The sequence below is a fragment of the Ooceraea biroi genome, chromosome 3, assembly GCF_003672135.1.
Source record: "Ooceraea biroi isolate clonal line C1 chromosome 3, Obir_v5.4, whole genome shotgun sequence".
NCBI lineage: Eukaryota > Metazoa > Arthropoda > Insecta > Hymenoptera > Formicidae > Ooceraea > Ooceraea biroi.
Window position 1 is genome coordinate 11253163 of NC_039508.1, and position 26400 is coordinate 11279562.

General features: G+C 46.2%; 1 protein-coding gene across 1 annotated transcript in view; it reads right to left on the reverse strand.

Annotated features, from left to right (window-relative positions):
• Positions 1 to 2747: 2747 nt before the first annotated feature.
• LOC105276991 (polycomb group protein Pc) overlaps positions 2748 to 26400 on the reverse strand; it is a 45325-nt gene continuing 21672 nt past the window's right edge. The window contains exon 2 of the mRNA XM_011335092.2: positions 2748 to 4117. Coding sequence (XP_011333394.1) covers positions 3750 to 4117 — 368 coding nt within the window. The 3' untranslated portion in view covers positions 2748 to 3749. The remainder of the gene's footprint in view (positions 4118 to 26400) is intronic.

Consider the following 26400-nt stretch of genomic DNA (forward strand, 5'->3'; position numbering starts at 1 on the left):
CTCGCTCGCGCACGGCACCGATCGGTAGCACGCTCGACGACACGCGCGGCGACGCCGCGTTTTGTTGCACGTGTTTTCCCGCGCAGACAACGATGGCTGGCTGGCGTAATGGCTCGTAAGATGGATCGACTAGGCCGCTTTCCGGAGCAAATGACTTACCGGTCGTTCCGAGATGTTGGCTGTTCGGGATACAAATGTCACTCGATGGAGAATCCTGGACACCCGGCGCCTCATTCATCATCGGCGTGCACTGTCGTGCGTGTCGTCGCTTCGGGTAATTGGATGTGTCATTAATTTTTCGAGCGTCCTCGAACGCTCGAGGCCTTGAACTTTCACGCGCGTAGACTCCTCTCGTACACCACGCTCTCGCGATATCAATAATTGGATGCCCGCTCGGTGAATTTGTTACGAATCGGCAGTTTCGGACGACCTCGGTTTCTCGTATCTTGATATTGTGAGGGGAACCTTGCGAGAGAGGCAAGGGCATACGCTCGCGAAATTCAATTAAGGGTAATGAAGAGACAAGTTTTTAATTGAGAGTTTCGTCCGGGTCCGGCGAGTAAACGAGAGTGCTGCTGCTGCTGCTGCCGATCGATAATTAGTGCAAAATTAATATTTCGATAATCCGATGTAATAACATTCATTTCGCGTGCAATCTGTTGATACGTTGAATAAATGCGATCCCCCTCGGGCCTCGCATTAACGAGCGCCGTTTCGCAATGCCATTTAATTACGGGCAATATATCGGAAATAATTAGGCCGCGATCTCGCGACATTAAGTGAACCGCAAATTAATTGCGGCCGAGAATCGAGCTCGCGCATGATTCCCATCTATATCGACATCGCGGTAATAAAACTCGGAGTAAAGACGTGAACGTAGGGCCCGGTTAGATTATTGCGATTAAACGGCAATTTGTTAATGTCGCGCGCTACTCGCGCGATCCTCGCTCGCGAGTCTTGCGCTCCGGAGGAGCGTGAAGGACAGTGAATGATATTGCACGCTCATTCCGAGTCAGAGATCACCTGAATTATTGGTGTATCGGATATATCGAGAAAATTGGCGGTGGTCATCATCGCCATTATGAATTCTTTATTTGGACGTTGGCGGCGTCTGAATTACAGGGCGGCATGGGCTACCTTGCTTACCGCTTCATATATGGGCCCCATCGATACCAGCGATGGCTACGAGCCGCCTCGTATCCGTGCAAGCGTGCCTTAGCACTATCGCGTCGTTTTCATTTTTCCTCACGTCAGTCACACGCATCACACATTTTTATTCTCCTCTCACGATCTTAGAAATTTCTCTCGCGATAATTTGCTATTTTAGAAACTGCAACTATCCTGTTTGACGAAACTTTATGTTTTGGGATATTCGAATTGCCGAGTTCGAGGATCCTGTCGGACCCATCGCTTTCCGATGATCGCACATATCGATCAGGCCGATCGTAACGAGCGCCATAAACAGTCGATTTCTTAAAGCACCGGATATTTGAGAGTTTTGAAATCCGCGGGGATAGGGGTCTGCGTATAAACGCGCGGGAATTCGAAGATATTTCGCGAGATGTATATCGGGTTTATATAAGCTTCATATAAATAGAGCAACTAATCGCATATCAGCGACGAGCCTCGCCACGCCTGATACGCGAGCAGATAGACTCGACATTACCAACCTGCTTCCTGCTACTTGAATATCTGATACTAAATGGAACCGTTTGATATGAGGCCTCGCGTTAATGAGTCTATCATTAACTTGTCGTCATTATCTCTGATATAAAACGCATGCTACTGCCGCGCGATAGATTAATCGTGTCGAATCTAGGATGTTTAGAACGGATGTGTGATTACGCCTGTTAAAGATATGCTGATTATACGTCTCCCGTCTTGGGTATACTTTGTGCTTTCTCAACATTTCTAATAAGGCCCCGGCGGACATTCGCGAGTGTGCAGGTGGCTTACGCAGTCAGCATCTCTGAATCTCATTAGAACTCTTTCTCTCCGAAACAGTTGAAGCGCATGTTTCATATTTCCTGCAGTATCAAATTTTCCCATTTATCATCGCTCTATAATGAAGGAAAATTGTAGAGGATTAAGTCTTGGAGATATGACTGCGTCACCACGTATTTCGCGACACTTCCCAGTTCGCAGACTCGCGTTTCAAACTATCGACAGCAAAAGCGGCCGGTTATGACGAGTTGCAGACTCCGCGCGAGCGGATACATCGGGGAAAAGGCGAAATGACTTCATCTTAATAAATTACGTCTCCGGGTAAACCTCGCGAGCAGCTTCAAAAAGATTCCCAGAAGGACCGCGGTACACGTTATTTTTGGCGAATAATTCCGTTTCATCTTTGTGTACTGCGTGTTTGTGGCTCTTTTACCCAACGTGTACGCCGGCGTGCACGTTGGACCTTTTTTGCTGCGTGCGGTATTACGTAAGACGCAATAAAATGTAAATCTTCCCTCGTTAAAGCGATCCGCAGACAAATAACACATGCTTTTTGCGCGATTTTTTTCTTGTTAATTCGAGATTTCGTAAGTTTTCTCCGGCGGAAACTATTACCTTTTTTTTAATCGTGCATTTCTGCAGTTTCTGAAGGTGCGACGTCAGTAGTACCATTTTACAAATTTTATTTGTTCGATTAAATTAAAAAAAAGTGGAGCAAGTGTCGCGCAATGCGTGGAAATTGTAGGAGAATTGAAAGGAGAATTGAGGAAAGTGGCAAACTGGCGAGATTGATACGTGAACAATTTCAATAATGTTTCCATTTATTTAATTTCACTATACACTGTATACTAAGTCGATTTACACACGCGCTCCTTGCTTATTCTCACACGCCTATCACTTTATGAATTGCCGCAGATGTACAACTTAATCATTTCTAAACTTCGCTAATTAATTCATAATCAGGTATATTGCAATATCCCATTTATCAGTTACGAATTTTCGCTATTCTAATCATGTATAAGGACTTTATCATGTCAGATCTATGCGTAACGTTAACATTATTAAGAGAACGATATACGTATATACAACGTATGTACACCATGGCGCCACGGCACACGTGGCTATTTATAATTTACGAAATGATATCAAGAGTTAATAATTTATTACCGAGATTTCAACCGAGTCTCCCACGTTTCTTCATTTCCCCACAAATTTATAATAAATACATTATAATACATCGTGTCGAATTTCAAACTACGGTAACGCTTGTCGTTCCATTTAAAGCCGAGAATTACAGTACAAGGACACCGCCTTCGGTTCTGACAAGCACAACGGAAAGTCTTTCATCAAAGCTTTCAAGAGATCATGTTCTTTTTTCTACAAAGTCTTGATTTGTCAATCCACTTTTATACAATTCACTAAAATGAATTGAAAACAAGTGCAGCAATTTTATGAAATGTTCCTGACGTTGACATTATAATCGTCCTAATAATTGTATAGCTGGAGACGGATTTTTCTTTTTTAAATTTAAAAATTTTAATTTAAAAAAACGAATTTGTAAATTGCCCTTATCAACGATGAAAGGATTAACATTTTCGTTTTCAATCGAATTTTCACGGATCAATCGAACGACCGGATACAGCCAAACAACGTACGCCAACTCGCATAAATTTGCAGTCGATGTGCATAATTCTGGAATGACAGAATCGAGTCAAGCGAACGGATCAATAAATAGATAGCGTCAAGCGAGTCCGAGGAGAGCCTCGATTTCATGCGAAAAATCGATCGAGCGATCTCGCGCGATTCTACGATTTCTCGTCCATAGAGTTTGGCAATGGTCGTTTCTTCAGGATTCCCAGGTCCTGCACGTTCTCCAGGAAAGTCTTGTGATGCTGGGCGACCAGAAGCGGATTCACGGACTGCACGTCCTTCTTGAGCTCCTCCATATCCCTCTTGAGTTTCGCCCTTCTGTTTTGGAACCACGTGATCACTTGGGCATTGCTGAGACCCAATTGAGCGGCGATCTCGTCCCTGTCGGCCGGGCTCAAGTACTTCTGGTAGAGGAATCTCTTCTCCAGCTCGAATATCTGTTGATTCGTGAACGCGGTCCGGCTCTTGCGCTTCTTCTTCGGCTGCTGCCGATTGTTGAACAGGTTCAAGTGATTGGCTTGCTCTGCAACACAAGAGACCCGATGCTATTAGTCACGCGCTTGTAACTTCCTTAATACATCGTGTACACCGAATCGATATCGAATATCCGAATGGATTAAAGCCTCTCGTGAGATTTTAATCGGTTCGTGGCTTTCTCGGATTCTCTTCGGTTAACGCGCGTTTCTCGTGGGACTGGATATATGTAATTCCATCGATTACGATTTCTTGCGCGTAAGATGCGAAAGTGATTTGACTTTCGCGTTACCGCGTTACACCGCGTCGCCGGTTATTACGGATGCGTGTTGCGCAAACGAACCGTCGATTAAGCGGCAATTAAATCTTGCCGATAACGAGACCGTTCATCGAGCGTGTCCTCAAGAAACACGACGCGATAATTAGCTGCTGATACCGAATAAGTTTTATCACGCGTTAAGATTTTATCGCGTCGCTTACGTCGTCCGCTTGGGAACTCTCCGAGCGGGCAGAAATTCCTTCGCGAAAACGCGTCACAGCGACATGTAAAACGCGACGCGGGAAGAGGGGCATTGGGGAATTTAAACGAACGTTTAGTCCACGCTGCGTGCTTTATCCAGTTTTCGCCACTTACTTATAACGTGCGCTATGCGTAGTTAATCTCACGCGTGGGAACAAAGCGAGATAGTCGCGATAACAGGAGGATATAACGGCAGATCTGATCCGGTATACGCGCTTTTCCCATATCGTGCAGATTTGTGAAGGCATCGGTGCGATGCAGGATATGCGCGCGTGTGTCGCAATAATCGGGACGAGATAATTATTAATTAATTCCATAAGATTGCCAATAAGCGGCAGGCACATGCCGCGCGCAGATTGGAGAACATGCAGCTGCGCAATAAATAACGGCGTTTCGGGGTAACAGTTGTATCTATGAAACGAGGTTCACGTCAGGTATTTATATATACACTTTCGATCGCTACGTAATACTTTTTACCCGTACAAATTAATATCTGGGCGAGATTCTTTAAATAAGTCCTTGGAAAATCTTCTTTCCTTTCATTTTAATTTCGCTTTGATCTAGTCTTTCAAAAAATTCGTAATATCTTTGTGATATCAAAGTTTCATGATTTTGTAATAATAATGGCAATCGAGCGAGGAGATGCGACAGGAATTAAAAATCTTCCTACTCGTGAGTTCGAATTGTGGCTGGAGAATCGTGTACAAGGGCTACAAATTTAAATGCATTTCGAAACACGTGGAAGGGTTCCCCCATAAAAGTATTACGCATTCGTTACGGTGCTCACAGCACAGCGGAATTCCAAGAGAGAGCCATAACTATCATAGTTCCCGGTGATCAAGTCAAAAAAGGTTGCAGCTAAAAATGTTTCCATCAAACGTTTACTTTTTGTTGGCAGCCAAAGTGACTTATAATTGCAATAATGATGTGTATATGATTATATTTTGTAATGTCACATGCAATGTTCATTGCTGAACGATACATATAATATTATATCGATTGTAACACACACTCCCTTCATTCAAGTTAACTAACTGAATTTTCCGATTTTTCAATTAAGCAATTTTTTAATTTGAAATCGTCGAGATGTATATCAGGCGTCGAATATTTTAACGTGTTATTACAGATTTCCTCCTAAATATGCTCTGCGAGAATGGATTGCTACTTAAAAAAAAGTTCCGACTTCCATCGCGTATCTTATCGAGCTCGTTGCGAGCGCGCATTATCGCGGCAATTTTCTCAAATCGGCCTGTTATTATAAATTAATTGCCGGTGTAAGGAGCAGCCAGTTAAAGCAATCATCGTCGTATCTCATTGAGCGCTGTTCACTGAAGGTGGAAATTGCAGCCCAGTTTTTCGAATACACGCTACATACATTATTTATCAAGATCGCAAGCTGCATAAAGGTCAATTATTCCACATGAAAAAATGTGTGATATCACTAACGACACGTGCGATATCGTCGAATCGGAGAAGCATCCAATGTTTACGCGATTAGATCTTGAAGAATTCATCCCGGGACGTTATCCTGAGTGCTTGACAGGAAGATTACCGTATCGATCCTCTCGACTAATCCGTTAATCGCCTCTGCGCGAGCTGGCCGAAAATAATCGCTGACCGCCGTCGTATCTTATTAGCGGACGGCGGCGGCGCGCGTAATACCGGTTCCCGTTTTACAATTTTCGTGATGCTCGCGCTGACCCTTGGATATAGAAAATATTGTCAATTAACGTCGCCGGCCAACAACCGGAGCGCCACTGGGCGCTTTTTTTTGTATAACGTTTACCGGCCGCGTGTATGCGCGATGGCCGTTTTCGCAATGGCGTTAGCCATTAGGAAATAATCGAACCGAATGACGAAAAAGAGAGGCGGGCGCGATGAGTCGTGGACAAAGTAGCCGAGGAGTCGCTCCAGGATCAAAGGCCGCCGCCATCGGTCACACCTGCGCAACCCGACCGTACAGTCCACCTGAAAAACTCTCGCTGAGCGACACCGACGGTTTCATGTACATATAAGGCGATCGAACATCGCGCTTTTGGCAGCTCGGCGAAGCCTTAACAGAATCATTCGCGTTATTAGCCGTGCGTTTTAATTGTTACATCAATCGAAGAGCTGAGAGTCATGTACCAGCGCATTTGATGTCAGACGCTCGCCGAGAGTGCGAGTAACACGTGTTTCACTAGAGCCGCAACTCACTTTGCTAATGATAAGCTGACATTCTTGTTTAGGATCAGACGTCAGTAAACGCACCGTCCGACACTAAAGAATGTTCGTGTAAATGCATAGCTGTGCGACTTTCTATCGCTTTCAGAGTGCCTCGTTCGACCAAGCGCTGTTGGCGTGTTCGCGTCGGAGATATCGAATCGACGAAGGCGCACGGTCGTTACGTCAGGGTAAAAAAAAAACGAAAGGGATAAAAATGCAAACGAACAACTCTATGCGCGAGTGATAAGTGGATTGGACGTGCGTGGAATGCAATCGCACGTCTAAACGATATTCTCATTCCCCGATCGATTACTTTGGCCGTGTTTACGACGGAAATCAATCTCGTATCGGATAGAAATATTAATAACCGGCGTGTGTGTGTACGTAGAGAAGATTAATTTCCAATTTACGAGCCTCGGGGAAATAATTAAAGAGTTGGAAATAATTAAAGAGCATCAAATATTTCGCGATCGAGGCGAGACCTTCGCGACGGAGAGATATGGAGAGTTCTTGGGATTCTGATAATTGCAGCTTGCTTTGGGAGAAGAGCGAGATCGAAAAAATACGCCGAGGAATAAAATGGAAGGCGAATCGAACGACCTTTGCACGAGAAAGACGATGGCGAGACGACGAACGATGAACGACCGGACGAGACGAAATGGACGGAAGAAGCGGTGTGCGTCGAGATATTAGTTTCTGCGGTCGACTCTCCGCAGAGATTTAATTCGTTTGATGTTCACGAATTCGCCGCTTCGGCTGTCTTTTCGCAACTCGCGTCTCCGCAATCTCCTCTCTCTCTCTCTCTCTTTCTCTGTCTCCTTCGCTGCAACTTTCTAACAATTTTAACGGTTGCCATCGATGCCCTCGTTCCTGCGATTTTCTCACCCCTTTCGTCGAACGCAGAATCTCTCTCTCATCGAATCAATAACATTTATTTCTTTAAAAATTTGATATTGTTGAATTTTTATTTAAAAATATTAAAGATACCAGTATGACACGCATGCAACTCTCTAAATTTGATTTCTCGACCGAGTATTTATGAAAATCGACTGACACATTTCTTTGAATACTGGCAATTAATAAATCAAACAAGTTAAAGTATATCGCGTGTATTCATGGGTATACAAATTGTACAGAGTTGTACAGAAATAAATTCTTGATAAAGGGTAGCCGACTGCGACCACCTGCCGTGCGTCGAGCACCATGTATGATATTTACTAGGGTCACAGATGGCGGTGAAATTCGCTTGATTAATGTGCTGACTTGGCCGAAAATTTGGTTTAATTACGTGAGCCGGTATACTCCTCCGTATCTGTGCTTTATCTTTTCCCGAACTTAATTTAACAAACTGCTCTTATAATGAATCGCAATAATTAATAACAAATTGACTGTTTCGGCGCTGCGTGAGCACTATGCCAAGTTTCGAAAGTGGGCCACAAACTGTATCTACATGTATCTTGCTATAATATTGGACTATATATAACCACATACTGACATATAAATATCCACCAGAAGTGCAACCGATAAAATGGCAACAATTTCATAAATATAGATGGAACATTTCAAGTTTTGTACTTGACATACTTTATATCTTTCAATCAAGTTTAGTCATCAAGAAAAGATTCATATATCTGAAAAATCTGGATCATCTAACATTCAAAGAATTTTCAGAATTCAAATGTTTTTCAGAATTAAAGTTTTCTGAATTAAAAGAAATAATTTTACTGATTTGGAATCGGCTTTAGTACGATGAAATCATCGAAGAAGAACAGTTCTTGCAAACTGTCCATCAAGGCTCAAACGCTCAGATTGAGGTAAACGAAGATTACGGATCATGGGGAGGGAGGCACATCGGAAGTTCTCGAAACTCGATCTACCGTAATCACGGAAAGCGATAGGAGGGAAACAGCCGCGGAAGCGACATGATATGTTTCGCGGAGCCAACAAAACCGCCGCACCGCCATCTTGGTTACGCTCGAGCAGGATTCACTCGAGTAGAATAGTGACTGAGTTAAGAGGCGCGACGATCTTGAAGCGACCTAACTGGCATCCTCGTCGGGCGGATTATTCGACAACAGTTTCTTGTTAGCTGAATTTTACGGTCAACCTGCGAGCGAGCCTGTGACGCAACGCTCGGCGAAGAAATCGTTTGCGCCGTTAACGAGTTCCACAATGTGGCCGGTACTCGTCGTTATTATCCACTATGCTTAGGCTAATTGGCAGTTCAAGATCTCTGTGACTTATTTCTAGGTCATTTACGCTCTTGACAACCGCCGGCATGCCAAGATACTTTAGCATCCAAAAGAAATTCCCCTTCAACTTCTGAAAGCCATCATCCATCGACGTGTCTATCTTAATTCGCGTTGCAGGGTCATTCCGTGATGAGAAAGCGAAGGAGACGACGGACATAGATAGATAGATCACACAATATCGCCGCGTTAATTTGATTTCCGTTACATCGCGGGACCATCTTTGATCCGCTCGCAAGGTCTCCGACTCGGGGAGCGATTCCCGCGAGGAGGTGATTTCGTGAATGACAGACTCCTCGCGAGGATCAATTTTTTTCCCACGGCGTTACGAGATTACGAGGTCATAAACGAGATCGCAAACAGCTACCGCAGTGCTGAAGGGATTAATTGCAAATCGCGGCGATGCTACTAGGTAAGAAGCTGATTGCGCGGACGTAAATCGCTTTGAATGGCTCGAAGCGACGCGCTCGTTTCGGCTCGCCGACGCGACGCGACGTATCTTTTGCGGCAATACCGCTATCGCGTAAGGAAAGATCGAAATGGGTTAACGACTGTGAGCGATGCATCACTCGAATTCCCCGTGAGTATATTAGCGGCGTGTCGGGTTTCCATCGCTTCTTGCCATTGTGAATAACCAGTCTTTCGAGATATTTGACGTCTTTATCGACGCGCGGAACCGAGTAAAAAAGCAACTCGTTACACTGTCTCGACGTGCTTTTAACGGTATTGCCACGTTTCTCGCTTTTTATAAGCGACATTACGTGCCAACGGCAGCCTTTCGCGCCGGACAAGTTCCACGGTGAAATGCAGATACAAGAAATTCGGCGGGGAGAATAGTAAAATATTTAATCTTCGTGAAGAGAAAAACTTATCCAAAGCCCTTTTGATGCGTAAATCAGTGCGGAAAGGTAGTTTGAGAGATCCGTGGTTATTGAACGTGATAGCAAGCACTAATAAATAAATTGGGTACTACTACTTGCCGCGATTACGGTAATTTATCGACCTGATTTCCGGAGCGCGACGAAAACGCTAAGTCGAGCGATTGCGCATTGCGCGCAATTACGATCCGGAGAGAATCTAAGCGTGCAGCAATTGTTAGACACGCAGTCGAGACCGTGTAAATCCAACACGTTGCAAATAATCCTTTGCGAAATGCAAGCAGGGGGACCAATCATTTCGCATACATGTTATACATTGTCCAACAACGTAATCTCTTTAGAAATAAATATCCCATTAAAAGGTGTCCGTAAAATCTCAATTTCTTTTATAAACTGTATCGCACAAAACCTTCCGCAAGAGAAAAACACATCTCAAATTGGCGGATTGAATTCGAGGATGCCCTGCACGATCCGAGGATCGTTCTGCGATCGGATTGCGAACGCAGAATCGGCGGAGCAAAGTCGCTCGTGCCGCACGTCGACGTCGCGCGGTATTTCGCTAATAAGTCGTCCGCCCGCTACAAGAGAGCATTCGAAGAAGAATATACGAAGAGACACGCAAAAAGAGGCGGGACTGCGACACCGTGGAGCAATTTGGAAGTGTCTTCCGCCGGTCGGCGGTCATTTGTCTCCCGACTGTATCTCCGGGAGTCTCTCCTCTCCCCTGCTTCCGCCTCTCTCCAGCGCTTCTTCTCTCTCTCTCTTTCTCTCTTTCTGTCGTCTTGGCTTACTATCCCGGCTCTTAACCCGAGGGGCTTTGCCCACATGTCAACGATATATTTTCTGCCGGGCCACAAATCGTTTAGCGGGTAATTTTGAAATTGGAACACTTATTTAGTCGTTTAGACCCAAGGGCATAACCGCAGCCCGGACTTCGAGATTTATCGTTTGATTTTTCGCCGGTTTGTAAGCGCGACCTGCCACTCTCGCTTTCCTGCTCTTTCCTTCCCGCCCCGGCTTGATCCCCGCGTCGGGAATCGCGAGCGACGAAGTTACGGTGCCCTTCATCACCGCGCGACTTCTTAGTGCGCTCGGCACCGTTAATCCGTGACCGACGAGTCGTTGTCTGTAAGAGCGGAATGACGCATTCGATGAAGCGCGGCTGTGAGAGCGCAATTCTCGCGAGCTCACGTCGATAGCTGAAATGTCACGTTTCCTTCCTCCCTCTCCTTCGCTCCGGTATCGAATAAGACATCAATGAAGACTCTTTCAAAGGGGAAACGCGCAAGAAGATCAGAGACACGCGTGCGTTCGATCGCCCCGTCGATGCGGACAAACCGCATCCATCCTGGCTTTAATCGCTTCCGGAGCGATTTAGAAGCGATCGGCTCGATCGAAGGTAGCCAAGTATAACGAAGCCAAGTATACGTTAAACGCTCGCAAAACGTTCGAACGCAGAAACGAGGCGCGCGAGAGAGCCGTTGCGAGCGCGGAGCGCGTAAAACGTGGTGACCCGGCTGCCACGTAAGGATCCCCCTTGGGAATATAACTACGATGTGTCGGCTCACGCACGGTCACGGCCGACCTTATGGAGGAGGCGTGCATACATGGGGGACGCAGGGGGACGTAGGGCGTGGAGCGAAAAAAATGCTTAGTGGCTTCTAATTGCAGAAGTGACGACGCCGTAACTAATGACCGGGAGACGACGTGCTTTGTCAGTAGTCGCGACGAGACGCGCTGGTCGTCCCCCTGCGCGGACGCGGGCCGTTTAAATACTTGGAAGAAAAGTCACTTGCTTGGATCGGGGACGGATCTCCCTTCTTCCGCTCTCTCAGAACTCGGAGCGCGCTTTGGTCCGATTTTATCTCGGCGAGCGTACGCGAGCGCGCGTTTTATTGTTACAGAGAATAATTATCGCCTTGCCGCTGAAACGCAGGACGGATACGTGTTAATTGTCCCTCCGGACGTTCGCCGCACGCGATCTAAGCAGACGGATCGACGACGGAATCGCCGATCTATGGATCGCCGCGCGGCTGCTTACGCCGTAAAATAGCGCCGCAGATGCCCCGCGGGTAAATTGCAGTTGTTTATACGCGCGCGCACGGCATTAGTTTAAATTGAAAATGCCGTAGCGCGGCGAAGTTTAATGCGACTTGCGCGAAGTGCAATTTGTTCGCGAGCTCGGTTCCCCGAATTTTCGTCACGACGTAACACGCGACGTAACGCCGCTCTCCGACGTCTCTTTCGCGTCTCTCTTGAAATAACGGCGACTTCAAGGATCGTTTGAGCGCGGCCCTCTGATCCTATTAGCTCAGACTTCTTTCTCAGATTTTCATCTCTCTCGCGCGTCCTGCTTCCACCACTCGGCCGCGCGTTCGCGCAACCCCCGTCGGCGTCTCCCGCGTCTATTTCCGGCGCCTGTGGTCCTTTACTCGCTTTTGGCGGCTTTGAGACCGTCGAAAACCAGCCTTTCGGTCGATTCACGTGCCGCTGATTAGCGTAATTACGAGAGAAATTCTTCTCGGGCTGATTCTTCGCGGATTGTCACACCACCCCTTTTTCCTTTTTCCCTCCTGACTAACTGTTCGAGGTTCTCCGCCATTTACCTTATTATCGTTGCGCGCGAAAACAATGATCTATATTTGCATCGCGCAAATAACGCATAATTTAACGCTCAATGCGGTTTCCGACCCTGAATTTTATCTCGTGCAAAGATCGCGTTAATATACGCGCATAGCGGGGATTCACTCATATCTAGCGTAAATCTCATTAGGGGCAATTATGTACGAGCGTATGTTTGCTCTGTTCTAGAACGTATATTTACAATGTATAATAAAAAGGAAAGAAATAATTTTCACAGCAAGGGTGTTGCGCTCTTCCAAGATTAAAGAAAGCGATGACAATTTGGTATAATAAATTACACATTACATAGGTATCCATAACACAATTTGCATTGATGCACTTCTTGAGATAAATTGATCGTAACAAGTAAAACCCGCTAAATCATCAATAAGTAAAACTATTAAGGTATCAGTTAAATCATCAGCTGTTTTAGAGCAAAGGTATTACACGTGACACTGGTACACGTGTCTCTTAAAGCTCGTATATTTTATTGTACCTCCGTCGCATGTAAAATGGACATAATGAACGAGGGAACTTGAAAGAGAATCAAAACCTTGCCTGACACCAGGTACACAGGTATACTTTAAGTACACCCTGTACTTCGCTCGGCGAAGGGTCGCCTTGGTAAATCCACACGAGGGGTGAATAAGTCGGCTCTCAGGTCGTAAGTCCGAGGAAGACGAAGGAGAGCCAACTGTTCGCGTCTTCATCAACGACACCGAGGTGGGGGACCACCCATCAGGAGCAATATCGTTTCATCAGCCGCTAATATCACCGCTTCGAGTGGTTCAACACCTTGTAACGCCAGGTGGGACGTTAGTGGCGCCGCAGGAAGTCCTAATGAAGACAAATCTCACCCAAAATGGCGGCCGAACTTATTTCCTGCTCCGCCTCCTTCTCTCTCCGTCTGTCCCTCTTCTTTCGACCTGTCTTCCCCCTTTCCCCTCGCGAATCAATTTGGCGGCGGTGTTTTTACATTTTCCTGCGCGCCTGCATGGAGATAAAAGAGAGAGAAAGACGCAGAAAAAGAGACAAGGAGAGAGGAAGAGTCGGTGACAATTTTAATCGATCGAAGGATTATCCATGACTGTCTGAAAGGACCGCGATAGTCCTTAGAACAATCTCGGGGTGGAATTGATGTCCAGAATCAATAGGTGAAGACCGATTCTCTCGTTTGGATGCAACAAAGTGCAGGTTTTCGTTTCGTAGTTCGGTGTCATCGGTCGATGCTGGCCGGGAGTCACGTAGCGCGAAACATTTCGCGCGCTACACATGGACGTTCGCTCAACGTATGGCAATTAAACTACCGAGCGTATTTGCATATGTAAGCAAGAACATAGACGCGCGTCTACACGCTTCGGCAGCAATAGCTGTCGGATCGACGCTATAAAGTTGCCCGCTTATCGATCGCACATCTATCCGCGGATGTTACGGTCGGCATGGGAATAAACGATCGGCTGAAAAATCATAGGCTTCTTTCGCGTCGAACGAACAATTGTGGAGCATCATTCGGCTAGATATATCTCAGCTTGTGCGTCACGTGTATTTGCATTCGAAAGACCGAGACCGTCGCGAGTGCAGAATGTAAAATTTCCACGAAATCTCGAAAGACCGCGCGTGCACGATAATCTATGCTTTCTGATAATTTTGTAATTTTTTAAATAATTTTTCTTGTAATAAGGTTCTTATTGGAACACTACTTGGTGCATGCCTCCAACGACGCTGTCAATACGTCCTCTGTTTTTATGAGACATAAATTTTAGAAAGGGGAGATGCGTCCGCAACGCACACGTTTTCGGATACTCAATCTTCGCGCGGACCACACGTGCCCACCCGGAAATAGTCTCAATTCCCTTGGGTGTAATATTGCGACAGAATCTCTGGCCTAAGCGTCAAATATCAACGCTCGTCGCGGCGGGATGACGTTTCCTGGAAAATAATTTTCTTCGACGTTGTCCCTTCTCGGACATCGTTGCAGTTAGTGTGTCAGGATGTCCCGGCAATTTGTCTGGCGTAGTTTTTGTCTCCGGCTCGCTCCGCTGTTGCGGACTGTTCTCCTTGATTTTTATTTATGGCGTGACTTTTCGACTGACGCTTCGACTGACGACTGCAAATAGCGCGTAACTTACGCAGCAGCAACCTGTTTGCATTTTTCAGTACAAATTGCTTTAAAAAAACTCTTGCCTCTGAGCAGGATGAGATTTATGAAAAGGATGAAAATTTATTTGTTTGTTTGAGTTTGTGGTTTTTTTAGGTTGTTTTTTTAGAGCTGAAATAGGCAGACGAAATATTTTGTCAATTTCGTTAATTCACGACAGCTCGCCTGATAGAAACGTCAGCAGGTAGAGCTGGACCACCAACAATGCGGAAGGGTCCGAGAAGATAGCATTACGTTGCAAGCAGCTGAGAGTTAATGATCCCATATAGAACGCAAATATTGTTCTCTCTCTTTCTCTCGCTCTTTCTCTCCCACATGATGTATTAATTATAAAAAATAATCGATCGAAGAAATGGACAAATAGGTCGCGCGATTTCATCATTTGCGCACGACGAGCGTCGTAATCATTGAGTGGGAGGGAGAGAATTATTAGCTGCGGCATAAAATTAATAAACTCATAAACAATCATGCGCGCGCGGGCAACATCTCACGATAAGCTAAAAAAGCGTCTTAACGACGTCAGATTATCGCGCGACAATCGCCGGGGCCCTAAGTTCAGGGTTCAAGGTCTGTAAGGTGTCACAGTGGCAGCGGCAGCATGATGACGATGACGACGATGACTATGTACGACGAAGATGAAGACGACGCTCGCATTGGCTTCTTAATACAAAGCGCTCGTTTTACGAGACACTAATGCGCCGCATTGCTCGTAAACCGATCGGGCGTCATCTCTCTCCCCCGTTTTTCTTTTCTCTCACTTCCGGCACGCATAAATGTCGCTCATGCCGCGGGATGAAAAACGTCGCGGGGTGAGAAAGAAAAAGGCGCGTGGTGCACAATTAGCATTTATAACGTAGTAACGGCGCGGTGCGAAGCTGTTGTCGCGCTCGCGCGACTGCCAGTCGACGCGATGAAACTGATGATGCTGAATAATCGCGCTGCGAATGTGCTTCTCGCAGAATGAAGCTTTTTGTGGCACGGCAGGCCGACCGCCACGACGAGGCCAAACGTCGGATTCCCCTGCGATACCTAACGCGATCGAGATGTAGTGCACGAATGGTATTGTAATACAGATAATAGACAATTCCGGATGTCGATATGAGAAGTCATTGGTTCCGAGCAATTACAGCAGACCATTAGCGTCTCAAAACGAGCGTGTCGCGATGTTAATGAAGCTGTCGCGCGGAAAAGGGCTCTAAATATGATTTAAACGAAAATTGGGTAATTATTTAGATTAACGGAGCAACCTCGAATGACTTTGACCTTGACATATGTTGTCACGGTCACCCTCCTGAGTGACCTTCAAAAGGTTTTAGCCGTCGCTCATTGTTTATTAAAAAGTTATTAACAAAAGAAGTTTCGAAAATATAGTAGTTATTTTGAATAGTGAAAGACAAACGACGAATATGAACGAAGGAAAGAAAGTGATTTAACCTAACCTAATCTAACCTGGGTTAGGTTAGGCGTTGCCCCTCCCCCCCCCGCCCTCCCGCGAAGCGGGTTGAAAACGAGCGTATGTGTCCGGGGCTCCAGTTTCGGAAAATATAACCTAACCCAAACCTATTTCTGATTTAAAGGTAAAATTCCATCAAATATACTCTTTCGTAAACGTATATGATATCGTAAAATTATGCTCTATTCATTAAACTTTTTTGTTAATAACTTTTTACCAAACAACGAGTAACGGGTGAAACCTAGTGCGGGTTATTCGGGAAGGTGACTTTTGTAATATATGTCAAACTCAAGTCCTTGCTTCACGTGGACAGTTGAAAATTCGTGCAAAATCATTAAACTTCTTTTGTTAATAACTTTTCAATAAACAATGAGCGACGGCTAAAATCTTTTGAAGGTCACTCAGGAGGGTGACCTCTATAATATATGTCAAGGTCAAGGTCATCCGAGGTTGCTTCGTTAAACTAAATAATTACCGAAAATTGATTTATGCTATGAATGTGATTGTCTAGAACGGGAATTAATGGTTGCTACGGTAATATTTGTGCAAAATGCTAAGTACAACCTCGGCAGGCACCGATTGTAACAAGAGGTTCACACTTTTCGCTCCTCGCAGAGTAGGAATTAAAAGTACCGATCACACTCGACCAATTAGACCCGAAGGTCCTTAATGAGCCGGAGTTTCTTGTTTTTTAATCTGCACCCGGCCGACCTTGTTAATGTGTCGTCGACTGTAAATCCGACGGAACGGAATGCGCCACGGTTCTCCGCGACTTTGTCGAACTCTGGCCGAGCATCGCCGAGGACAGTAAAAAGGCAGCGTTATTAAACGCCATCGCCGCGGGGGGAGCCGGTTGAATTCTCGCTCGCCCGGCGAATAATATCATTACGAGACGAGCCGAGTGAGTGTAAGGTAAACGCGGAAGAGGAAGATCTCGATAACGGCGCTTTCGGCTTCCAGAGTCTCATCTCGTTTGGACTTTTTCTTTTCGCCGGGCCGGATTCGTCGGCGAGCGGGTGATGACGTAAGGCCGGTGTCAGAATAAAAAAGGAAACGTTGGTCTTGCACCACCAAGAGCTCGTCTTGTCTTCGTCGAGCGGCGTGAATATTCGTCACGGACGTGCAAATCAACAACCCGTAAACAATCGGATCTTCGAGACGCATCTGTCTCGAGGCTACCCGCTTCGCTGGTCCGACGCGTCGTTTTAATCCGCGCGGCGCGGAGCAAGAGTTCTGTTCGGCAGCGCGTCTCATTTATCTGTAAAATAATAAGGATTATCGTTAATACCGAGACGTTTGCGGGCTATGCGTTGCGGGGTTCTTCGCTTTAATGGCCCCGCAAGAAGCTGCCTGAACGCAGGCCTGAATCCTGTGTCCGATCACCGTGAAATAACCGACCGGGCCGGGATCGACGTGCGTAGAGCATAATGCACGGTAGCGCGGTCTTCCTAGTAGTGCTGACGATAAGCAGGTATGAGACAAGTCGGAACCGCATCAAGGCAGGCAAGCACGGGAAAAGAGTTCTATCGATTTCACTGTTACGTGCCGTTAATAATATCGACGACAGCCATTTCATCGGCCGATTCGAAAGCGAGAGGCGTGCGCGTGTGATGTATCAAATGTGACGTTCCTCCTTGATCGTCTCTGCCACGCGGCGTCCTCCCCCCGCTCTCCCGCCGTTTTAGAATTTCCTAAAGGCTATAAAGACAAGGCACGACAGATTTATTTCAAAGATACGGCTTGATTGACAGATGACTGTCACTTGTGTGTTGAGTACATGTTACATTAACAAAAATATCCGTTGACTAGGATAGATTGGATTACAGGGATAGATTAGATCTGTTAATTTCGTTTCAATTTTATTCCGAGCAACGGGAGAATGAATTGCGCTCATGTTTGCCGCTATAATCGATGCTCTTTCGTTAATAGCTCGGCTAGACAAAGTTGTACAAATTTATTGCGTTAACGGTTAACAGCGGAGAAATTACGTTCTTCTGCGTAAAAAAGAACGAACGCATACAGGCACGCATGCCGCACACGTACAGGAGAGAGTAGAAACTTAAAACCTGCTCGACAACATGATTAGCGCTCGAACTTCTACTATATAGGATGTAGGCGGAACGTATGCATTATGATATATAAGGTGCCTTCGCAGTCGCGCACTCTCTTCTAAGTATCGCCGATACTTGCAGATTCGTATGCAAATTCAAGGACGAAATTTATTATTTAAAGCTGTTCATTAATTTTCCGGTTTTAAATTTCATTAATGTTCCTTTTGACTATTTCTTTTCGAATTCTTGCGAATTTAAATGCTCTTATCGATGACTTATATGGAGTAATTGGAAACATTTAAAGCTTAAAGACCCCGCAAAATATTTTTCATAATTAATCTTGTAAAGATATAAACAAATGTGTTCTTAATGATTCTGCGAAGGTTCACGGCGCAGACTTTCCTCGGATGAGTAATTGCATGGTGTTACCATATTAACTACCTACGTTTAGCTACGTGTGCGGTAGAAATGAGCGACATCCTTACAGGACGTATCGATTTCCTTTCACTGCCACTCCCGGATGGTATTACTTGTACAGATACTCGTTAACGTCACTCGATGATCGGGACGTGAGATTAATTCGAGGAAGGCAGTTAATATGGAGAAATCAAATCAAATCATTAAGCACGATGACATTTTCCATGACAACAGTCTGCCCTGATATCAGTTTTGTCGTATTGCAGATTAAATAATTATTCGCGAGAAACATAAAACGTTCTAAGAAGAAGTCTAACATTTCTATTTTCTTCTCTCACTTTTTTCAACAGTTCTCTTTCTTTGCTAAAGATACGCTCAAGAATCTTTAACATGCTTAAACTTTGTAAGCACACAGGCATTTTATCGTGTCGCATGATAAAAACAATTATTCCCCTGTCAGCCGTTTTGCTTGATTTCGTTCCTCACTCCTTTGAAAATCATCAAAGCGAGGAAAATGATGGGAAAAGGGCGGTAACACGGAAAGAAGAAGTTAATGGCTAGACAAGCCTCGTGAGATTCCATCCGACGTTCGTCGCGCTTCGCCGAGAGGAAAGAAAAAGAAACAATGAAGGGGGCGTTTCTTGATCGCGTTCTTAATTTCCTGTCCGATTGTTGCCAATCGGCCGGCTGTGCCTCTTTGTGCGACGCCGAATCCCTCTTCCCGGTTGGACCACCATCGAATTAATTATGTTAGACCAAGTAAAAACCGCGCGCCCGTTCACACCTAGCTACCAAAGAAGTGCGCAAAGCAAGCAAGGAATTTTTCGGCCGTGCTGTGTTCCAGAACGCAGATCCTCGTACAGCGAATCAAATTCGCGAATCAGAAGACACCGTTGGTAAATCCCGTTTTAACATCAGGGCTCGTCAGTTTCGAGATCGAAATCTAATAAAAGCCTTTGATAATGCATTGTAATACAATGATGGAAGGGATAATTGTACATTTTATGCAGTTACACATTTTCTTTTTCTCGTGACATGTGGAAAGAAGTGGTTCTCGCGATCGCGCGCGACGAGGTGCTTCTTCCTTTGAGACTCTTTTACTCCTTTCTCTTACTTTACGCGGATTCTCTATTTAGCTTCGTCGGCGCATGGAAACGCGCTCGACGATGCGCGACAAACGGTGCAGTCTAATTAGCAGCCGTCCAATCCCTCCACAGCTGTGTAAAGTTGCAGCGAGCCTAATCGTCGACAGCGATGCTACAACGTTTCTGAATGCCGCAATCGCAAGCGACTGCACTGGCGGAGGATTTGTCGTGGGATATTGCAAGCATGTGCCTGGATTTTTAAAGAAAGCAAGAATTGTGTAATTTACTTGAGACATTTATAAAAAATGTAATATGTTTATATATTTCAAAAAATTGTGCTAAAGAGATTCCTAACGTATCCTCTCTTCGACCTTAAGTAAGACGTATCAGAGCTACTATTATGTGCTCCAGGCACGTGCAAACACATTGTTTGTTACTCCGCTGCAGAGGATCGCAATCTGTGTGCAAATCGACTTCTTACAGAGTTGGAACAATGGTTCCAGCGCAAAAAACCGAGCAGCATTCCGCGTAACTTGGCGCGAGCGCGAATGAAGCGCTCGATAAAGCTCACACGCGGCGCGATAAATCTCCGATTTCCGCGAGCGCGATTTAATAGCTCTCGACGCTCAAACAGCGCAGAAGAGATTGCTCTTCGTTGTCTCGCGTTCTCCCCCGAACAGCCGCTCCAGCTTCAAACGTCCGATGAGCCTCGTCGGCGAGACATCGTCGGCTTGACTTACGACGTGCGAATATAATTACAAAAAGCGTACACGTCGGCGGGATATAAAATATACGCTAAAATTATACGCTTCCACGCGAGTTGGAAGTTACCCTTTCCTTCCTCCGCGTGTACGTGTACGACGAGCAAGCTCGCACGCGAGTCTACAATCTTGCGTGAATCTCCGGCGCGTCTCTCATGGAGAACGGACGGACGACTCCTTGTATGAACGCGTTAACGGTGTATCGCTCACAATAGCCGAGGTGGTATCACAACGTGCCGCACTCGCAGAAGCATCATCCAGCCAATCGATTCCGGCCGGGATGCACGCGAGAGAGATGCACGCACGCATCTGTACACGTATAGTTTCATCGCGCCAACGTGGCGTTAAATTGCGCCCCGTGATCGGCATCGTCCTCACCGTTATTACTTACGCATTGTTTCATTATTACGCTCAGATTAATTCCTAGCGAGCGGCCATCTGCGCAGGTTGCGAAACGAAGGCCGATATGAATAGAATAGAAACCGCGTGGTTTCGTTCGGTACGGAATCACGGATTGCGCAATGACTGCAAAGATCGCAAAGAGGTTTCTAATTTATTCCTCTTTCGCTCTCAAGTAGAAATTGATCTCCAGAATCGGTTTGATAAGTAGAAAATAATTCCGTACAATTGCAAATTTATTATGTTAGTGGAGAGAGTATTCGGCAAGCGGCATTTATTTCCGCTGCAGCGGAGTGCACCAACACAAGTTGATATAAATGTAATTTATATTATACAAGAAGATACAAAAAAACCTGATCTTTCACGCATCATCTGGATTAGCGTCCATTGTGACACGGAATCCGCGGATCAATCAATTTTACCGATCGTGAAGGGAATAATCGCATGCGCCGCTCGAATGTGCCACGCTATGCCAAACGTCACCACCTGTGCGTACCGTGGCTAAACCGATTTCGCTTTCGCCTGAGCTCCCCGAGTTTTCCAGTAGATTAAATCCCGATCCCATAATTGGATGTTCGGCGACCAGGAAGCAGATGCCCGCCGCGAAAACGCTCGCCCGGCCGAATAGGCTGCAGCTCGAGAATCATCCGTATCTAATCGCGACGCGGGTACCGCTCGTATTTCCATCCCCTGCTTTCCAACAATTAGCATACACTCCTTGCGGCTTGAATAATTTATTACACAAATTTTAACGTGACGGATTCGATTTCCTCGAAAAATTAAACGTAGCAGAAAGTGCGCGATCTGACTATTGAAAATTTGTTATCTCAGTAACACAAATGTCACTGTAAAATCGTTTATCAATAATCGTTTATGACTTTGACTACATAATACTGGAAATACTAAAAACACAAATCGTAAACGGAGAACTGGCACTGCGTTATCTAGAGCAACGTAGTTGCTGTCCACGCCATTTACGCCGTATAGAGCACACGAAACTACAAAAAGCAAAATGCAATAATCTACTGCTCTTGATAAGCGTGCTGTATGCGTCCATAAAGCGTAATGCCGACTGTGCGCGCAAAAAACGGAAGGTGCCAAGATGGAAAAGCTGACTTAAGCGTGCACCTGTCGAATTCAATTAGAGCGTCCCGACCTTGAGTAATCTCCGGGAAACGGTTTTCCTCCGGGCCGTTCTCTGCGATCGAAAGAATCAATTCCTCGCAATTTGCCCGGGGCTAATTACAGAAAGCACGTGACCTAATCTCATTACGGGGTGGCTGTGAGGAACAAGGCTAACCGAGCGAAAGTGCATCAGCACGGCGACGTCCCCCTTCCGTGCGATCGGGCTCCATTCACGCCTTCGAAAATGCAGCCGGAGAAAATTCACCAATAGACATTAGCAGGTGTCTGTTTCCGCCAGAATGACCGCGGCGCGTTGCTCGTCATGCAGCAGACGCGCGTGTCCAATCCGAGTGCGCTCGAAATCATCGACGTGACGAGGAAACTTGTTCCGGGAACAAAAAAGACCAAAAAGGATTCCTTCGTTCATTATCCTGATCGACTGCAAACGTCACCTATCTATCTAATCTATCTAAACTTATCTACAAAAATCTACCAATGTCTACGAATGTACGCAAGATATGCAAGACTTGATTTTTCAGAATAAAATCTGCAAAATGAGATTCTTCTAATGCACATCGATACACACGATACTAGGAAGCAGTGTGCATGTATTGTATTGTGATAATACATATTCAGCTCGTACGTTTCTCTCAGAAAAGAATGCGAGCCGGCGAAGAAAGGGTTTACCATCGGAAGAGTTATTTTCCGCGGCAAGTTGTACAGCGAGATGACTGCGTTCTATATTTTTCGTCGGCCCCGGGGGCGCAGCCCCCGGTAAGACGAGAATATTTTCCACGCCGGCTCTACAAATCTCTCGTCATGGCGGTGGCGTAGCCAGAAGGGTGCGAACGACTTCATTCCTCCGAGCTTGCATGGAATGTTAGTTGAAACGCGGCTGCGTGAAATACACGCGTGCGGAAAACCGTAAAACGCGACTCTTGTAGATGCGCCCGCGTGGTACGCCATCCCTTTCCCCGACACGCTCGCGAGCGCGATCTCTTTTGCTCGTAAAGCTCCAATTTGCAGGGTGGCGTGTGCGCGCGCGCTACTAGGCCGCCCTTTGCAATTTTCGTTTGTTTTCAGCGGTTTTAATTTAAACCCCGCGCGTTAATGGCGTCATCCGCGTGGCTATTCACTCCACGTGCGTGTGTTAAACGCGGGGGTGGAATCCGTGGCATTCTTATATACGTGTGCAAAACGAGCAAGCCGCGTGCACGCAAGCGAGACTATTAATCTCTAAAAACTGTTCCCGCGGCGGAAATCATCATCGCGAGAATTCCGCTTTTTCGAAATTACTCGGAACTTATTTAATTGTATTTCTTAGCTGCAGGTGCGACGCGATTACGTGTTCATGAAAAATAGTACTCTTGAAAAAATATTTAATAAATTCCAGTTAAAGTTATCGTCCACTTTAAACTGGAAATTTATTCAATCGAGAGAGAGAGAGAGCGATGTCGTTGCAAGCTTATTTTGCCGCGGCGATATTCTCAGTACGAATGAACTATCTGTTCAGACACGAGTTCATTACAGGCCGGGAAAGAGAGAAAGACGACGGATCCTCTCCTTACCGGTCTATTTCTACGCCGCCATCGTTCTGCTGCGCATGGCGCATTTATCTTTCTCTATTTCTCCTCCCGCGTTAGCCACAAAGAACCAGATGACAGAATCCGACGTGTAAGTATGTATAAAGCGGCACAGGTGATTAGGTAATGACTCCTTTAGCACTGGAACAACGCCAACACCCGGCACGAGACACCGACGACACTAACGACACGCCGATAAAAGATTCCCTTGTTCCTTTGGCGCGAGTTGCGAGTCCGTTCGCGCGCGGGTATCCTCATTACCGAAAGTATCCCCGGCAATCAGCGGCAACCGACGTGATTGCGTGATTCGCGTCATTCAGGTCGCCGTTTTTAAACCGTCGTCCACGCGAGCGCGAGCGCGCGTGCAACGTCCACCGCCGAGAGCGACGTAAAAACGATTACAAAGTACCGCGAGCCGCACTCTTCTTGCCGGCGTTCGTTAGGGTTTCACGCGCTTATTTTATTATTGTATTACGGAATTGCGTTCGGCGCGTCTCCCTCGCGTCTAATTAGATTTGTCACGAAGCGACGAAGCGTCACGCGCGCGGCGATATTAAATAAATAGCCGCGCGACCCTGCCTCGTACGCTCGGCTGTGTAACGAGGAGATGACACGTTCAACGTTGGAATGCATCCAGCACTTGGTTGTTGCGATCGTGGCCGACGTTGCCGATATACGCGATGATCCTCGGGACGGCCGATCACTTTGATCCATAATTCTCGACCCGGCAGATCATAATCGCGAACGCCGGCGCGTGACTTCATTAGTCTGCCATTAATATGACGTCCGTCTATTAGTGCGCCCCTCGATATGTTCCGATACATATATGAGCATTGGATATCCCGGGGCGAGATTAGATCGATACAGTTTCAGTAAGTTCACGTCGCGAATCGGACGATCGCGAGTGATACGCAACGCGAGGGATCAATTGGCCATCGCTTTGCAGTTGAATTATGCTTAATGAAGATGCATAGAAAGTTATAAGTTAAATTATTATGATTTCTCGAGACAAAATTAATTTCATCGGAAACATTACAACCGATCGTGACCTACAATTGAGAAAAATTATTATAACGGAATTCTAGTTTTTGGAACAATATTATTTTCCATGTTCATGTCTACAACATCGTCCTTCGTTGCGTTCGCCGTTTCGCTCGGGCTGTTGTGAGTGACATATCGCGATTACGCGCGATCCATTCGCGTCCCACTTTCGCGGGTGAAAAATTCGCGAACGTTTTAGCCGCGCGTATCGGCTCGAATCTCGTTAGCGTCAAAAAACCGAGATGGCTATGATAGATCGTTAATGATCGCGGACGCAGCACGCACATCTCGTCGGCTAGAGACTATCCGATCGAGCAGCCTGCGGTGCTTTATTTGCATCATTGACGTCTAAATTGGACGCGTGAATGGAGGTCGCCCGCGGCGAGCGGGCTAACGGCATCGCCGGGCCTATAAGAGAAGCAACACGAGACCAGAACTCGAGATAAGCCCTCAAACGTGCCGCCCATGCGAGTATCTGTCGGTGATTCGAAGCAGAAGCCTGGTTCGCCACAGGAGACACTTCTGCTTATCTGCTCCGTTAGCCGCTGCGACAGAAATGGCCGCTGAGATTTTCCGTTCCGAAAAATGTCTATCCCCCGAGCGTCGTCTTACCTGAGGAAAGAGCCTCTCGCAAGTTTACTCACTCTAGACTTTTGAGCTAAACCATCAACGTGCACCAAATCTCTGTTTAAACAGTAACAAACGGAGGCCTTGCTTAAACGGAAGCGCGAAGATCTCGATAAGAACAGCGGCATCGCTTACTTGTCCTTCTCAAGAAAAGACAAGCGGATGGTCTTTCGGATTTTGCGATTTTCGCGTGCGTGTCTGATTTCACAAGCGTCGCTGGAGGGAAAAGCAGGAGACGAGATGATGAAGATTGATGGAAATTAACGTCTACGACTTTCTCGATTAATTCCAGCTGCAATAAGAATCGTAAATTAACAACCGCGGAATTACTAAGTAAGGGTCTTTAGATTCGAGGGAAAATACTCACACAACATAAATCGGTGATTAAACTCGTCGCGCGCGCGGACTAAACGCGCTAAACGTACGGGTACGCGCGCGGCGCTCGCTCGAATCGTTGATCGCGTCAGCCCGAAAGCCGCCTGTTATTTCAGCGTCTACCAACCCCAGATTCTCTCTCGCACCGTCAACAGATTGCGGACTTAATCGGCCGTGAAAAGAGCAAATCGTTTCGCGCGATTATCCGGGCGCATTGTCTCCTTTCCGCCCGCGTCCCTCGGCCGTCTTACTCCCGGCGGAAAATGCGAAGTCTTTCGACGAGGGGCGAGATATTAGCACGGCGAGATGTAAACCGATTCGTAACGCTCGCGGGATTCACGACGTGAGTTTGGGGAGTACTGGAGGGTCCGATGTGGAGAAGAGGGTGAGAGAGAAGGACGCGTCTGCTCCGCGAGAGGGGTGGCATTTAATTATCCTCTGAGAATTCAGCAATTTTCCGTTTTGTCGCGTACGTAGTGCTAGTCACCCCGCGGGATTGCCGGAGACCGCATTACGTAAGGAAACTTTACTAGATCTCTTGAGGAAATGCCGCGTTTTACGACTCCCGCAAAATTCAAAAGTCTTGAAATTCGAGAAATTATTTATCAGTCGAAATTCAAGTCGAATGCAGCTTTTCCTGAGAAGAGTTCGATCTTATCAAGATTCAAGAGATTCTAGAGGCTCAATCTCTCCTCATAAAGAGCTGAAAAATTTTATTGCGAATTTTAATGCGCAGTATGTTGATCCATTTTACAGCCGTAGCTTTAGTTGGGGACCAGAGAA